This window comes from Arctopsyche grandis, chromosome 2 (genome assembly GCF_051622035.1).
Source record: "Arctopsyche grandis isolate Sample6627 chromosome 2, ASM5162203v2, whole genome shotgun sequence".
Taxonomy (NCBI): domain Eukaryota; kingdom Metazoa; phylum Arthropoda; class Insecta; order Trichoptera; family Hydropsychidae; genus Arctopsyche; species Arctopsyche grandis.
In genome coordinates this window covers 6,115,564-6,133,683 of record NC_135356.1, presented here as the reverse complement: position 1 = coordinate 6,133,683, position 18,120 = coordinate 6,115,564, and the positions used below count along the sequence as shown (strand labels likewise).

Genomic DNA, 18,120 nt, shown 5'->3' with positions numbered 1-18,120 from the left:
AGGACTGATCATCGAAGATGAAGAAAAGCCCGTCCCAGTGTTAGGGAGCGTCGGCGACTCACCTTTCATATTGGACACCGAAGGCGAGATTGGAGGAGTACCATGTAGGGTACTGTTGGATACCGGGGCAAGCATCTCCGTTATCTCCAGCAAACTTTTCGCCAAAATTTCCCCGCGAACATAGAAAAAGGGTGAACGACAAGAGGGAAAGAGTACGAGTTGCAGACGGTCGACACGTAGCGATCTATGTATGGGCCGAGACTAAGTTGTCAATTAAAGGCACACAAGTGACATGGAAATTTGCCGTCACTGATTTCTCCTCAGAGGTCATCATGGGGATGGACCTCCTGCGCCACCTCAATACGATCGTCGAACTGGGAGGAACTACGACAAGGGTCACTTTCCGGAACGACATTGCGCCCCACCGACCAGTAAGTTCAGTCCATTCGTGTCAGGAAATACAACGACAGGAACTGAACGGAAAGCGACAAGACGACCTGCCCCGCCAACTGGACGCTGCTATCATCGACCTACCACCTGGAAAACGGTCGACGATCGTCAACTCCCTCCTCCAGCACCGACAAGCCTTCGCCCAAAGCGAACGGGACTTAAGCCAAGTCCATAAAGGGAGCCATCGAATAAATAGCGATGCCGCCCCCATCAAACAGGCCCCTCGCAGAATACCGCTGCACAAGAAGACAGAGGTATGGTCCCTCATCAACGACTTGCTGACAAGACAAATCATCGAACCAGCAGCCGGTCCCTGGGCCTCCCCGATCGTATTGGTCACGAAAAAGACCGGCGAGTTGCGCCTCTGCGTTGACTATCGTCGGTTAAACGCCGTGACAACGAAAGACTCGTTCCCGATGCCACGAATGGACGAAGTCCTGGACACACTTGCGGGTGCCAAATTCTTCTCGACGTTGGACCTGCAGAGTGGTTTTTGGCAAGTCCCAGTCGAAGAGAAAGACCGACCAAAAACCGCCTTTACCACTGAATTTGGTCTATTCCAATTCCGTGTCATGCCTTTCGGCCTCTGCAACGCGCCTGCCACATTCTCCCGGCTAATGGAAGACATTCTCGGCGACCTGACCGGATCAACCCTGGTATACCTCGACGACATCATCATATTTAGTCCGACCCCGGAGGCCCACTTGGAACACATCCAGACGGTCCTCAAACGCCTACTTGCGGTCGGACTCAAAGTAAATACTCGGAAGTGCCAGCTGTTCAGCAATGAGGTCTGCTTCCTGGGCCATAAAATCAGCTCCCACAGCGTCTGCACGGATCCAGAGAAGACAAAAGCCGTGAGAGAGTGGCCCACCCCCAAATCGAAGGCATAACTCCGCAGCTTCTTAGGCCTCTGCAAGTATTACCGGAGGTTTGTGCAAGGGTTTGCGCAAACGGCGAAACCACTGCATCGTGTCACGGAGGAGAAAACAATCTTCACGTGGGACCAAGACTGCGAGCATGCCTTCAATGCCCTCAAAAACGCTCTGACAGACGCAAAAACAATGGCATTCCCCCGACCTGAGGGAATCTATATTCTGGACGCGGATGCCAGTCAACATGCCATCGGAGGCGTGCTCTCCCAAGTTCAAGACGGCGAGGAGAAGGTGATCGGGTACTATAGTCGCACCTTGAAGGCACCGGAACGGAACTACTGCGTCACCCGGAAAGAGCTGCTCGCCATCGTCGACTCAGTAGAGCACTTCAACCACTACCTGTACGGAAGCCCCTTCACACTCCGAACCGATCACGCCGCACTGACGTGGCTCCGCAGCTTCAGAAAACCTGAAGGTCAATGGGCCCGCTGGTTGCAACGACTGGGACAGTACCACATGGACGTACAGCATCGAGCAGGGAAGAAACACGGCAACGCCGACGCCCTCTCTAGACGTCCATGTGATCCAGGCTGCCAGAAATGCGCGAAAATAGAGGGCGAGCAAATAGCACCCGAAGCCAAACTCATCACTATAGGGAACCCACAAAGTCCCCAGGCCACCGACTCCACAATCTCACGCTTCATCGCCTGGAAAGAGTCTGGAAGACGACCACTGTGGGAAGAAGTGTCGGCAGAAGAACCCGAAGTTCGAATTCTATGGGCCCAGTGGGACGCCCTAACTGTCGACCAGGGTCAGCTCTTCCGGCGATGGGAAAGCCCAAACGGCGAGCGTCAGATCCTGCAATTGGTCATTCCCGAGAGCCACGTAAATGAAATCCTATGGGAGATGCACAGTTCCCCGACTGGCGGACACTTCGGCGTCAATAAAACGCTAAAGAATGTCCGCCGCCGATACTACTGGCCAACATGCCGCCCCGATGTTATAAAATGGTGCGAAAAGTGCCCCAGGTGTGCAGCGCAAAACGGGCCACATACGAGGAACAGGGCGGCCATGCGGCAATACGTGTCAGGGGCACCGATGGACCGAATGGCGATCGACATATTGAGACCGCTACCGGTTACCAATAGGGGGAACCGTTACGTGCTAGTGGCCGCTGATTACTTCACAAAGTGACCAGAAGCCATTCCCTTACCGGACCAAGAGGCGAAAACGGTAGCGGAAGCCCTAGTAACCCATGTCTTCGCCAAACTGGGCACACCCCGAGAACTGCACTCCGATCAAGGCCGTAATTTTGAAGCCCGAGTCTTTGCCGAAACGCTAGATAAATTGGGCATCTGCAAAACTCGGACGACCCCTTACCACCCTCAGTCGGACGGGATGATCGAGAGGTTAAACCGCACTCTACTGGGATACCTCCGGAAATTCCTGTCCTACTACGACGAGGAGGCAGAACGAGACTGGGACACGATGCTGTCCCCGTTTCTCATGGCTTACCGCTCAACCCCACACGACGCGACAGGAGAGTCGCCAGCCCTGATGATGTTCGGCAGGGAAATGCGCCTTCCACCCCAACTTATCTACGGCGGACCCCCGGACAGTATACCCGAGCAATCAGCCCACAAATACGTCCAAAATCTCATAGAAGGGATGGCGGAAACGCACAAATTCGCCCGGAAACACCTCCAGAAGACGCACAAAAGAATGAAAGCGGCTTACGACGGGAGGATCTGGGAACCACGATACGAAGAGGGCGATCGCGTTTGGTTGCACAACCCAGCCAAGAAGCCCGGTCGCACCCTTAAACTCCAGCCCCCATGGGAAGGTCCGTTCCGGATTATTAAGAGGATCAGCGACGTGGTCTATCGGATCCGCCGGGAAACAGGGAACTCCCGGTATCTAATGGTACACGTCGACAGATTAGCGCGATACCTCGCAACACCGGATCCGATCTAGAATTAAAAACCCACCTTGTATTTTCATCCGTATTGTATTTCTTTGCATTTGTTTATTTTGTATTTGTGTATGTTTGTATATGCCTTGTACTTTTGTATATTAATAAATCGCTCGAGACGACCGATCCTGAAGGAGAGGGCAGTGTAACGTACGCCCCCGCAGCCGAAGGAGTGGGGGGGGAAGCTACCCCCGCCCTCGGATGCTGGGGAGTGGGAGAAAGTACCGCTACTTTCTCAGCTATAAAAGGAGCGCCCTTTCCTTCGGGAGTCGAGTCAGCCCACAGCTTTCTCTCAGAACTGTCGTTTCCTTTGGACTCCCATCTCTGCTGGTCTTTCCCTGTTCAGTCAAAGCCACCCACTTCACCCCCACGTAGCAGTTTCTTTTATACGTTTTCTTTACTCTTAATTGTTTGTGTACGAGCCCTCATCAAATCTCCAGTGAGTCGTTTTCATTTTGATAACAACAAACTTTTGTATTCTTCTGAAAGCCTATTTGTTTACTCCTGTTTAACATTTTCTCGTAATTTTTATTTAAATATATTAAGATTTTTTTCTTTTAAAAATGGAAGAACAAAATAATTCAGTAAAATATTTACAAAATGAACACTTTTCGCGACTAGAACTTACCGAAAAAGTCGCATAGAGTGTATAAATTCTATGATAAGCATAGAAAAACAAATGGTTGGGGAAATACCGGACCGAATAATGGAATGTAATTTTAAATAGAAGCTTTTTTTTCAATTTTTCACCACCCCTTTAATGGGTGGTGAATTTTGCTAGTTTTTTTTCAATAATACTTAAATCCACATGTAAGTGGTCGTAAGCCAAAAACTATGCTAATCTTGTCCTGTTATGACATGAATCATGAAATTTTTTCAGTGCAGCCCCTCCACTAAAAATTGGCACGAGCCGCCACTGATCTTTATACATATCAAGATCCGGTGGGGTTGGTACTCGTGAAATTCAACGTTGCGACCGGAACGATTCGTGTCATATATATGTAGGTATATTAGCTACAGAAGGCGCGTACACAGTACTCACACAAATGCATTTTTCATATACAGACTGTTGAAAGAAACACGCTAATATTTATATATTTTATTTCAACCGATCGTGTAATGATTTTAAGATCTATGATATAATTTGTATGGCATATTTATTTAATATTTGAATACGTGCCACGATTAAAATGATAAATAGCGACTATATATATTAATATATATATTGAGTGAATGCGACAGTTTCGCTTCGACCAGATAATACGTATTTTAAATCGACAAAATCGAGGTTTCGTATTCTCCTATTTTCTCCTCCAAAACTGGACCAATTTAAAAAAAAAATCATCATCGGTATGAAAAAGATATTTTCTGTGCGTATTTTTTTTTAAATCGACCGTTAAATAAGCACGCTGGACTCTTTTCGTGGGTGTAAAAAAGAGGCGATTTTATAGATGTTTGGCGGCTCCTAGCTCCTATAAAAAATAACTATTCAAAATAATAAAACGATAGATGCATTTCAATGGTGGATATCCATAGCACATTAAAAAATAATTTCTCTTGTGCCATAATTGAGGAAGGAAGAAGTCTAATACGTTTGTATGGACAAGGCGCTGGTGTCCAGCGCTCTTAAGTCCCGACCGTTACAAAGATAATAAAATAAATTCGCAAAGAAAGCGCTACACTCTGTTGTTTATTTGGATCCATATATCTAATTTGGAAAGATATATGGATCTCTTCAGTCGAATAACACTTTTTTCAATAAGTATTTGTTTATTATTTTTCATCTTTCTCCATTTGAAACCTAGCCTACGAACGATAACTTTTAACGAAGAAATTGCACCTTTATATTTTAAACTATCTTTCAAAACTTCTAATAACTTTTGTAGGGTCGGAAATGTCTTATGAACTAGATGAAAATCGTAGATAGTTCGCTTGATGACCTCTTGATCAAAACTATCCACTGTAGTTATTTTTGATAACCTTACACGATTTTTGCCGGTGTCCTTAAAACAACTCGCACAGTCGATGAAGATGTGGATGCTGCTGGATCTGATGACTAGTCACCGGACCCAGAAGGTGCCGCGTATTGTTCAAAGGTTGTAAATGCATTGTTAAAGGTTTGCCTAACCTATTTTAGAAAGGATTTACAACAATGGAACAATGGAAAGGACTGTGACTATCCTACCTCAACTGATGACTCTGAAGATATAGGTTGTGTCGTTGATGGCTCCGATATTGAAGGTTGCGATGTTGGCGGTTTATTAGACACCACAAATTGATTTCGTACTTCACAAACAATTCGCTGAACACTTTTTTTAGAAACACCAGTCGCTTCCGCAGTTGAAGCATATAAATTTTTCATAAAACTATTTCTTTCGTCACATTCACTATTCACTATACGATGCATGAAATAGTTGAAAACATTATACATAATTTCGCGAGATTGTCCCGTTAGTGTTTTCCCAGATCCAATTTTATCACAAAGCATTTTATTATTATATATCCACTAATTCGAATGAACTAACTCCAATTAACCAATTAGCAAACAATATAAGAACGCGTTACGTCAGTTTGTGGGGGTTGATCGGTGACTGACCAGTGAAACTGGAAAAAATCATCCTGTAGTGCACACTTTAGAGCAATACAAAAATAATTGTTGTTTCTGTCATGCTCGGAAAGTGGGTGCGTATGAAAGGTACCAACTGATTGTCCTAGAAAACAGATACAAAAAATCTTATTCATATCTTCACGGACACAATATACGTGTTTGTATTGAAACGTGCCAGCTTTCGCTGCACGAGCTATGGTATTGGATTATTAGTCACATTGCGGTTGTCACAAAGACAATTTTTGCCATTAAAATCGCGAATACGCAATATTTGGCACTCAAGTTCTCGTTAGTATGATAGTTATCGTTATTATGATGGACTTTTCGGCTGCCAGATGTTCCGTTATAGAGATTTTAGTGGGTTCGGTGATTACTAGTCAAATGTGAACCGGTCACAGAACAACCGGTAGCTCTAGATCGGTCACATGTGATCACCCGTCACACTAAAACTAGTCACGAGATAACTGGTCACACCCTAAAATCGGTCAACCAGTTTTCTCGTGACCGATTTTGGTGACTTTATGACCAGTGATTTGTGACCAGTAATCACCGAACCATACATACATATATCAGGTTTGGGCAAACTGCCGCCCGCCAAATTGTTGGTTGTTGGGACTGTCGACACCAACAATATTACTTACAATATTTTCCATATCCAGTTCCCATATTCCAAGTTGTGGTTGCTATTTAGGAACTAGTTATGGAAAATATTGTAAGTAATAGTATAGGTGTCGACGGCCCCATTAGAGGATCATTAAATTTTTATGTTGAAATTTTTTTTATGACAGTAAATAATGTAAATCTATAAATATTATTTTACTTGCGGCCCGACTTCATTTTTAATTCCAAGTGCGGCCCTTCATTCGAAAAGTTTGCCTAGGCCTTATGTATGTAGGCATATTAAGTTATTAAATAAAAAATAATTAAAAGAAATGTGTCGTCGGTTATGTGTTCGATTCCCACGCGGTCATTTTTTTTCAAATACCTTTTAAATATATTTAATTGTTTCATATGATTTTTTTTTAAATATTTTTAGTACATACACACTCAACTCAGCCAGTAACACTCTTTCTTTCAAATATTTCATGTTTTCCTCTGAAAATTGTTTTGCCAATTTCTCTGATTTCATTGTTGAAACAGTGTAATTAAAAATTGGCTAAAAACCTTCCTACCTAATACATATGTCACCACTATTTGAGTATGATTAATGTAAAAGTAAAAATTCATAGATGTCTCGTTAATTTCTAGTTTTCAGTGACTTATGTAATAAAAATGCTGCATTGTTTGTAATTGGCCAGGAAGGCGCATTGGGGTTTGCCTGTTAGGCCTTCCTGGTATATATGTATATAATAAATAAATAAAAAACTTGATCTATTGTTACTACGTACATAGATAAAGTAAAAAAGTATGATAGGACGATATTTTATAAATAAGAAAATAAAAATCATTTTATGCACAATGTTTCCCTTTAATGTCAATTTCTTAAATGCTATAATATGTATTTCATCTTATGAAAACATATTTTTTTTAATATAATGATTACAACACATATTGAATATAATAATTTCAATGTAAATATGTATTATATTTCATCTTATGAAAACATTTTTTTTTTTTAATATAATGATTACAACACATATTGAATATAATAATTTCAATGTAAATATGTATTATATTTCATCTTATGAAAACATATATTTTTTTTTAATATAATGATTACAACACATATTGAATATAATAATTTCAATGTAAATATGTATTATATTTCATCTTATGAAAACATATATTTTTTTTGAATATAATGATTACAACACATATTGAATATAATAATTTCAATGTAAATATGTATTATATTTTATCTTATGAAAACATTTTTTTTTTAATATATTGATTACAACACAGTGAATATAATAATATCAATGTAAATATGTATTATTTTTCATCTTATGAATACATTTTTTTTTTTTAATATAATAATTACAACACAGTGAATATAATAATTTCAATGTAAATATGTATTATTTTTCATCTTATGAAAACATTTTTTTTTTTTAATATAATGATTACAACACATATTGAATATAATAATTTCAATGTAAATATGTATTATATTTCATCTTATGAAAACATATATTTTTTTTGAATATAATGATTACAACACATATTGAATATAATAATTTCAATGTAAATATGTATTATATTTCATCTTATGAAAACATATATTTTTTTTGAATATAATGATTACAACACATATTGAATATAATAATTTCAATGTAAATATGTATTATATTTTATCTTATGAAAACATTTTTTTTTTAATATATTGATTACAACACAGTGAATATAATAATATCAATGTAAATATGTATTATTTTTCATCTTATGAATACATTTTTTTTTTTAATATAATGATTACAACACATATTGAATATAATAATTTCAATGTAAATATGTATTATATTTCAAATAAGAAAATAAAAATCATTTTATGCACAATGTTTCCCTTAAATGTCAATTTCTTAAATGCTATAATATGTATTATAGATGTATTTCATCTTATGAAAACATATTTTTTTTAATATAATGATTACAACACATATTGAATATAATAATTTCAATGTAAATATGTATTATATTTCATCTTATGCAAACATATTTTTTTTTAATATAATGATTACAACACATAGTGAATATAATAATTTCAATGTAAATATGTATTATTTTTCATCTTATGAAAACATATTTTTTTTTGAATATAATGATTACAACACAGAGTGAATATAATAATTTCAATGTAAAATGGTTAAATGGTTGATGTCTAATGACTTTTGTAATGTTTGATGTATCTTGCTGATGGATCTGTCACATCATCGTTCCATTTTGGCATCCAAAAGTAAGGTATGAGATGCTCGAACGTGCAATAATATCTTTCAAAACATTTTCTAAAATTAAAAAGAATAAATAAATCGCTAAAAAATAAAAAATAAATTATAAACATTATTTCAAAAATTTATAAAATATACCTATAAAAGTAAGACTCCTTTGACAGTGGTTTACAGTGTGTAAATTTCGGTGCGCAGGAATTGAACTCCTCGTCTGAAACTCTACGCTCAGTCAAATCTTGGATGACTTTGAAAAGTGATCTCTCTTTGTTTGCAACTCCGTCGCTGAAAATATAATGTGACATAGAATTGATGGTGCTAATTTAGTATGCGGTCTACCTTAGCATGCGATCTACCTTTGAATCGCAGTCGACTATTTTTTACTTTATCTATGTACGTAGTAACAATAGATGAAGTTTTGTGATCATGCGAAAATTCGAACTCGAGATTTTGACTGATTCGAACTCAAAATCGATCACTGATCACGTTTTCATGATCTAGAAAAATTGTTTTGATAACTTGATATTTTATAAATATTTTTATCTGAACCGGAACTAGTGCTTTTAGTCCAGAGAATCGAGGTTTTTTATGTTTTTCTCAGAAACCGTTGGGTTTATTCAACTGAAATTTCATATCTAGAAGTTTAAGCATAATACCAAGTTATGTATACAATTTGGTAAGCATCCGTCAACCGGAAGTAGCCGTTTACTCTCGTTCGTAAATAGTAAATAAATACATAGGTGTTGGCTGCTAAGATATGTTTTTTTAATGAAAATATTGATGAAATAAAACTTAAAAAAATATATACATAAATTAGCAGCCAATATTTAAGGGTCAGGATAGTTAAAGTTGGCCCTATACATTTAAGATTGGGTTGTTAGGGTCGATATTATTCAATCTCAGTGTCACGCGAGAACTGAGACAGTGAGACCGCATACTAAAGTAACACCGAACTGATTGTGTTGGGATGTTTGGATAAATTTATGAATTACCTAAACGCTTCTTTGGGTCTCCATAAAATGCTGGCTGGTAGAAGATTTTGTCCCTCAAAGGCATTTCTAAGTAAATACTTTTCTACATCACCTTTTGGCCTCCTGGAATCTTTATCCAAGCTCAGATAGTAACGAGTAAAGTCAATATCGAGGAATGGACAACGTACTTCCAAACTGTAACAATAAATCTCATTATTATGTGGTTTATTCATGATCAGTATACATATGTAATAACTATACTGTACACAACTAGCTTGAGTTGTCAGCTGGATTTGATTTAAAATATTATTACTAAATTATGTATCATTTCTCAATAATATGTATTATATTCGAAACAATCTAGCATGAGACTTACGTAAAATTTACATGCTATCGCAATTTCGAAAGAGACTTTTTACCTATGTATGTAAGCTTTAAAGATTTGTTGGGATCATCGAATATTTGATGCTTGATGGTCGACGTATGTCCGATAAAAACTTCTCTAGGCAAGGGAAATGGGCAAGTGCATCGTTGAAAATTGCACAATGCATTCAAAAACACACAATAAACAACATGGGATACATTTTTATAAGTAAATTGATCATTTAAGTAACATATTATTCAATTAATATCCTATATGAAAAGGTCTCTTTTCATGAAAGGGTCTCGGTGACAGCTAGCAATACAATATTGCGTAGTTTTGGAAACGGTACGAGTGTATTGAAACAAGAAATGTATTCCAAAGGGCGCTTCTATCATTATAACATTTCTCTGGTTTTATTACAAACAACAAACCAAGCCGGCGTAAAACCACTAGTAGATTATAATAATAAATAAGATTTTACCCAAATGCAGCCGTCATACGATCTGCTCTTAAGCCATCATAAAGATATATGTCGGACAGCAACCTAAAAATGAACAACAATTCATATATAAAATTAAATGATGGAAAATATAAAATCAAAGGAATATAAAAGAAAGAAACCTTTCACTCTCGGCATGTGCTGCATCAGTGTCAGGAGCGTCTCTGAAATAAATGTAGCCTTGGGCCAATTCATCGGCACCTTCTCCACTGAATATTACCGCTGTGTTTGTATTATATTGGATATACTCACTCAACAAATACATACCTGCAGAGATAAAGAAAAAACTAATAAAAAAATGTCAATCTTAAAATTTTACATTTAAAAGAAAAAAAATGCAAGTAACAAACCAACGCCAGCTCGTACCGTTGTGATATCGAATGACTCCAAATGAAATATCACCCGAGTGAGAGCTATAGCAATATGGTCTTCTGTGAGCAGTACCTCGTGATGCTCGGAGCCAATGTGTTTAGCTACTTTCTTAGCAGCGACCAAATCGGGCGATCCTATCATGCCGATTGAGAATGTCTAAAACCAAAAAATCTTATTTTAATTTGGCACCACACACTCTTAAAAGATAAGCAATTTTTTATACACTTCGCATAATGTATAGCAGTTTCAATTCAATACAAAAATACAAAATAAAATGTGACTGTCGTCGTACTTGTATCGGGTATGTTATGCTTTCCTCCTTGGCTAGTTTTACGATGAGAGCGGCTACCAAAGAAGAGTCCAACCCACCAGACAACAGACATCCAATACGACGATCCGACATCAGCCTTTTACGACATGCTTCCGTTAATAGAGAGACAATCCCATCAGCCGGACTCTTAAAATCTGTTGAGTTAAAGCATCTTGGGTGACTGTTGAATATTTAAAACGATATAAAATAAACACAATCGACTTCCAGTCAAATATAACCTTGTGAATGGGGCACCATTTTCCAAAATTTGACGTCTTCTCTGTTCGAGAAATATTCCGATTTTTTGATAAACTCAATAGACCCATCGTCGGAGAATGAATATTCTTCATAAGTACCAGGTTTAAATTGATCCAATTTTTCAGCCACGTTCAGCCTTTGAGCAATATTTATAATTCCTAAAAGAAACAATTATATATATATATATATATATATATATATATATATATATATATATATATATATATATATATATATATATATATATATATATATATATTTCAATCATATAATATTTCAATACAACTAAAATCAATAAATTTCATCAATAACTGTTGGATCGAACAAAAAATCCTATATTTGTACAGAAACAACTAAAAAACTGACATCTTGAAAAAAAAAGTATTAAAGTAATATTATGCAAATACACACTACGCATTATTATGTCTATACCAGGGACGTCATTTCAGCTTTTCCCAGGGGGGGGGGGGCAAAAATTTTGACCAGTAAGAAGTACCTTTTTAAGGGGGGATGTATTATATTAAAAATTGAGTACATATATGAATTTTAACTCTTTCTTTTAATCATTTTTTTATTTACTATATACTTTTATCAATAAAATTAATAGTAAAATAATTTTAAATGATAAACGAGTTTAAAAATATCTTTCAAAGCATGACCCCATTTTTTTCTGGGAATAATCGACATGTTTATTTCTGACAGCGTTCTAAACAATTTCAATTTCTATTTTTTTTGGTTCAGTATTTTAATTAAAATTCATAATAATACATTAAGCAACGTGGATAGTCCCGTTCAAATCTAGCGTGGGCAACTGCCCACCCCAGCCCCCTCAAATAACGTCCCTGATCTATACCCTTCAGGTATAAACACAGAGTACCTAAGCACAATCTGCTTTAGATCGTCGACTTTAGAGAGTCTTTAGTTAACATTATGTATGTATAAGATGTATGATGAGCATTTATATGAATTTTAAATAGGTTTTTGAGCTCTTTTTCCTATTATGCTGTACATTAACATTTGAATAATACCTATATAATACTTTAATTTATAACAAAAATAAAATAAAATTGTAAAATAGAAAATGATCTGTAGATCAGTAGCTATTAAAATAGATATAAGATTGTGAACATAATTTAGTAACAATAAAAAGCATTTCAAAATCAACATTATTATGTATCAGTCATTTTTTGAAGATAATATTACTCAAGTAAAATCTAGTAGATATCAAGAAAACCTGAACCTACTACACATATCATAATATTAAGTCACAAAATTACTTAGTGGCATATTATACAGTGTAGTTGGGTTTTAATTTTAACTCGGTGGTTCTATGAAATATGTAAACTGTACCATTGTTTGTGGACTATATATTTGAATTCAATCTGACAAACCTTTCGCTTCAGAACAAATTCCCATTATTTTATCCACGTCACTGTAAAATCTGAAAAGCGGTCGAATGCCGTAAGGATCTCTCGCTATCATTATCTTTTTCTTTTCCATGTCTACTAGACAGACTGCATAATCGCCATCCAAAAATTGAATAGCCTTTTCAAAGCCAAATTTCACATAAAGATGAATAATACATTCTACATCGCACTTGGTCTCGAATTTGAAGCCGAATTGTTGTCCCAACTACAAATTTATTACGACTATTACGTATTAATATTTTCAATCTCATGACAAGTATTTATATTTATATTTACCGTTTTGTAGTTATAAATTTCACCGTTGCAGACGACCGTTATCTTCGGATGTTGGTGAATTTTCATTGGTTGCATGCCATGCAAATCATCGACGATTGCCAATCGGTGAAATCCCAAGCATCCGTTCTGTAACTGAAACAAGAAATTGATAGTAATTTGGATTCATTATAGCAGATATTCTGTTTAAAACGCTTGACCATTACACGCTTGTCGGTTTCGAACCTCGAAGCGTCGGGGCCTCTGTACTCAATGTTTTTAAAATCGGCGATGTAGCAGTCTGGACAATCCATTCCGAATAAAGCCCAAATTCCACACATCCCGATTCGATATTATGTATCTGGAAAGAAACAACAAGTCGCATAAAACGATTGCAAAGTAAGTGAGAATTGATTAGAAATGATTATGTACACATATGTAAATAAAATTGCAGTCATTTTAAAAAATGTAATCGCTATTGCAACAAAGCAACAAAGAGATTATTTCATAAGTAAATATCAATCGCAAACGCAAATTCATTTCAAGATAAAGTATATATATATATATATATATTGTACAATGTATGTAAATTTGCACAGCAACACAAAACAATAATAATATATATATATCAATTATATTATGCGAAGCTTGTTATTACAAATGTATAGGCATGGCATTCAATGATTCCGCTATTTACTATTCAGTAAATATTAGATGCCAATATTGTGAATTGATAATTATACATTACAATTTTTTTTTATACCAAATTTTAACTGTAACAGAAATACATCTTTCATAATGTAAATCATATGTACATCATTAACAAAACACAAATTTAAAAAACTACATCTATTTACATATAAAGGGATTCATGTCATGTCGGGTATCATGTTTAATTAAAAATCCCATTGACATGCATATGTAAAAAGAATGTCACAAATTCAGTGTTTCAGCTCTCGGAAGAGATTTTTTATTACAATACACGCTCAAACAACGCCAAATAGTACATAATATGTATACAGTATTTTATCAATTTAAATGTATTAATGTTAATATATCAAATGAATAAAGGCCAAAATCGCATACAATTATTTATATATATACACATATAATAGGCAGATTTAAAATAATGAATTATTCTTATTCATCGATTGCAAATGGATGTTCCCTGTTTAAATTCGAGCATGCGTATTTGTAGCGTGTAGCAAAAATCCCATAAAATTGATTTATAAGTTATAAATCCACGCGTATTGCACCATTTGATCAATTTTTATAAATTATAACATAACATTCGAATAATTGATTACCACGCTGCAGAAGAGGGCACGTGTTTCCAAAACGCGAGTAGACCGAACGCCACCAGCCGCCAGCAGACTGTATCTAATGCGCAAATGTTTTTATTGATTTGCGCAAGGTTGACGCAATCCGTGAACTGTTTGCACACACTCGATAAATTGGCAAATTCGCTGACCAACCTTAGATAACAATTATTTACCATAAAACCATTTTCTGTAAAACGATCATCATCAAAATAATTCCCATTTGTATATTTAATAAAGAGCTGCCGGGCTAATGGGCTGCCGGGCTGCAGCCCCTCCTATAAAATTCTAAAATATATTTATAATAATACATTTAATATTTTATTTATTAAGGGCCTATTGAGGGCCTTCGACAGAGTAAATATTACTTACAATATCACCCGTATCCAAAAGGGTGATCTTGTAAGTAATGTTGATTGTTTCGAAGACCCCACTAACTTGTATGGTGACAGATGAATTAAAATGTTGCTGTACTGGCTGTGAAGTGTTACAGTGCCGCCCTGAACGCCGCGCAGCCCGGAGTTTCGGAACTAGAAAGAGAAAGAGCTATTTGCTACTGCAGATAGCTCTTTCTCTTTCACTCACACTGCCAGTTCGTTGCCTCTGGGCTGAGTTTATTTCAGACCTGGCCACGGAAAAAGCCATATCGGCAGCACTGTCGTGATTCAACTGTCACTTGGTTTAAGATTTTGCGCGTTTATTCTTTCAGTTGATTCGTTGGCTCGCACAATCACAGCTTTATTCGTTTTGTAACGTACGCCCCCGCAGCCGAAGGAGTGGGGGGGGGAAGCTACCCCCGCCCTCGGATGCTGGGGAGTGGGAGAAAGTACCGCTACTTTCTCAGCTATAAAAGGAGCGCCCGTTTTGTAGGAGTAGGCCCAGGAGATTGTCCCGTTAGTGTTTTCCCAGATCCAATTTTATCACAAAGCATTTTATTATTATATATCCACTAATTCGAATGAACTATGGGAACTAGTCTTATTGTGAAGGTCTTCTTCACCACCAGTCCGCCATGTATTGTAGACAGATTCGTCTGTGTTCGGTATTAATACAACTATATGTTGAATGTGGTATTTATTTGGTAGTAACACGTATACACAAGTATGGTTAATTGTTGGTAAAAGTATGTCGTTCAGAGGTCTCTGGATCTGGAGTGTCGCTGGCTCGGCATTCGGCTATGTCCGGCTAGTCTCTGGATACGGTAGAGTGTCGCTGGCTCGGCATTCGGCTATGTTCAGCAAGTCTCTGAATACGGCAGTGTGTTGCTGGCTCGGTCGGCTGGTTGATCTTCCAAGTCCGTGTAGTGAAGTGGTGGCTGGTCAGGAGCTGGATGTCGACTGGTCTGCTGCTTTGTGTCGACGCTTGCTGCTGTGGGTCGACTGGGGTTGTTTGGGTTGTACCTCCTTTTATAGTGTTTCTGGAATCGCCTGACCGATGGTGGTGGTTTGTTGATGCGTAAGAAAGGAATGCACTTTTGTCGAGGCGTAGAATTTTCTGGAACGCTTGATGGAAGTGGTTATTGATGCGTACGAGCATTTAGTTGTTGATGCGTACAAGAGGAATGCACTTTTGTCGAGGCGTAGAATTTTCTGGAATGCTTGATGGAAGTGGTCGTACGAGCATTTAGTTGTTGATGCGTACAAGGGGAATTTGCTTTCGTCAAGGCGTAGTATTTTCTGGAATGCTTGATGGAAGTGGTCGTACGAGCATTTAGTTGTTGATGCGTACAAGGGGAATTTGCTTTCGTCGAGGCGTAGTATTTTCTGGAATGCTTGGCGCTGTTCCGCTCGATGTATTTTGTTGTTGCGGAATATTCTCGAAGGTTTCGATGACGATGACGACGACGAGATTCCTACAGAACTAACTCCAATTAACCAATTAGCAAACAATATAAGAACGCGTTACGTCAGTTTGTGGGGGTTGATCGGTGACTGACCAGTGAAACTGGAAAAAATCATCCTGTAGTGCACACTTTAGAGCAATACAAAACTAACTGTTGTATCTGTCATGCTCGGAAAGTGGGTGCGTATGAAAGGGACCAACTGATTGTCCTAGAAAACAGATACAAAAAATCTTATTCATATATTCACGGACACAATATACGTGTTTGTATTGGTACGTGCCAGCTTTCGCTGCACGAGCTATGGTATTGGATTATTAGTCACATTGCGGTGGTCACAAAGACAATTTTTGCCATTAAAATCGCGAATACGCAATATTTGGCACTCAAGTTCTCGTTAGTATGATAGTTATCGTTATTATGATGGACTTTTCGGCTGCCAGATATTCCGTTATAGAGATTTTAGTGGGTTCGGTGATTACTAGTCAAATGTGAACCGGACACAGGACAACCGGTCGCTCTAGATCGGTCACATGTGATTACATCATCGGTCACATGTGATTACAGTCGGTTACATCCTCGTTTATTAAGGAGTAGATGGCGAGCCGGGGAGTTTCTCGGCGCCTCTCGCCTGTGCCCCTTTATGGCGGGGGCTGTGGATAAGTACGCTGGCTGGTCAGGCAAGGTAGACCAGCCACGCCAAGACCGTCTCGGCCAGCGGATGGCGGGCGTCTGAGAGCTCGCCGTGTTCGAAGCTTGGTTCGATCACGTGATCGAGCATAGTCGGGAGACATAGTCGGTGAGGCACGACTATGGAAGAAGCCATACTACTCGGAGGGCTTCTATGATGCCAATGAGCGCTCGCCGTGATCGCTTGGGCGGATCACGGGGCCAGCCTGCCTTAGTTCTAGGCTGGCTTTTACGAGGGACGCTGCATCTGGCGATCCTGTGGGTCCGCGCCGGGATCACCGGGCGTCGGACCCACGGGAGAATCTAGAGCTACTGACAGAAGGTCAGTGTAAAAGAGAGAAAACAAAAGCCGAAGCCGTAAGAGGACAACCAACGGCCATGAGGGTTTTTGGCTCGGACAACATGGTCGAGTTTGGTTGCCTTCCTGCGAGTGGGGACCAACTCGGCTGGGTTCGGAGAGCCGCTACTCACTCTGCCTTCAGCTGTCATAAATAAAACACGTGCATTAACATGCCAGTCGTCTCATTCGTTCATCCCCCATAACTGGTGACCCCCGACATCGAGCCACGCAGCCTCGATTAATTCAGCATGCCGCTGCTCATCCCTGCCTCGCCGAACCAGGCGGAAAAGCTACCCGCCACGCCGCCATCGACATTGACACGGCACATCGCGGCCCGCGAGTGACAATAAACGAGCAGACACGGCTACCTACCTACCTACCTACCGACTGGAGTCCAGCCACAACGTCGATGACAGGTGCTTAAAAAAATGTGGGAGCGAATGAGACGACGATCTTGACAGCTGGATGTGGAGTCATGCGCGATCCAGAACACATAGAACGGTCATCCAGCACCACAAGATATACACCACCTCAGCACCATCATCATCATCAAGGCCCCGTCCGTCCCCACGAGCGTCGTCACGCAGAGACGGGCGGCAGCGCTACAACACCTCCACGAGCCACAACGACTCACGGTCCAGCTCGGAGTATCATCAACCACATCGATGCCCCTGCCGCCCCCGCCGCCCCA

The 18,120-nt window shown here is 38.7% G+C and overlaps 1 protein-coding gene across 4 annotated transcripts; it reads right to left on the bottom strand.

Annotated features, from left to right (window-relative positions):
- Nucleotides 1-8,205: 8,205 nt before the first annotated feature.
- Nucleotides 8,206-14,674, bottom strand: LOC143922857 (asparagine synthetase [glutamine-hydrolyzing]-like). 4 transcript variants are annotated; one of them, XM_077446225.1, is made up of 12 exons: nt 14,548-14,674; nt 13,468-13,601; nt 13,265-13,396; nt 12,953-13,193; nt 11,543-11,719; nt 11,286-11,458; nt 10,972-11,149; nt 10,744-10,888; nt 10,604-10,666; nt 9,780-9,953; nt 8,929-9,072; nt 8,206-8,847 (listed from the first exon to the last, which is right to left on the bottom strand). In XM_077446225.1, the coding sequence occupies exons 2-12, from the start codon at nt 13,579-13,581 to the stop codon at nt 8,724-8,726; spliced, it is 1,665 nt and encodes a 554-aa protein (XP_077302351.1). In that variant the 5' UTR covers nt 13,582-13,601; nt 14,548-14,674; the 3' UTR covers nt 8,206-8,723. The 4 variants fall into 4 exon arrangements, with proteins under 4 accessions (XP_077302351.1, XP_077302352.1, XP_077302354.1 ...); XM_077446226.1 differs by having other exon boundaries at nt 14,551-14,674; XM_077446228.1 differs by having other exon boundaries at nt 13,487-13,601; nt 14,551-14,667.
- Between the last annotated feature and the right edge of the window lie 3,446 nt (nt 14,675-18,120).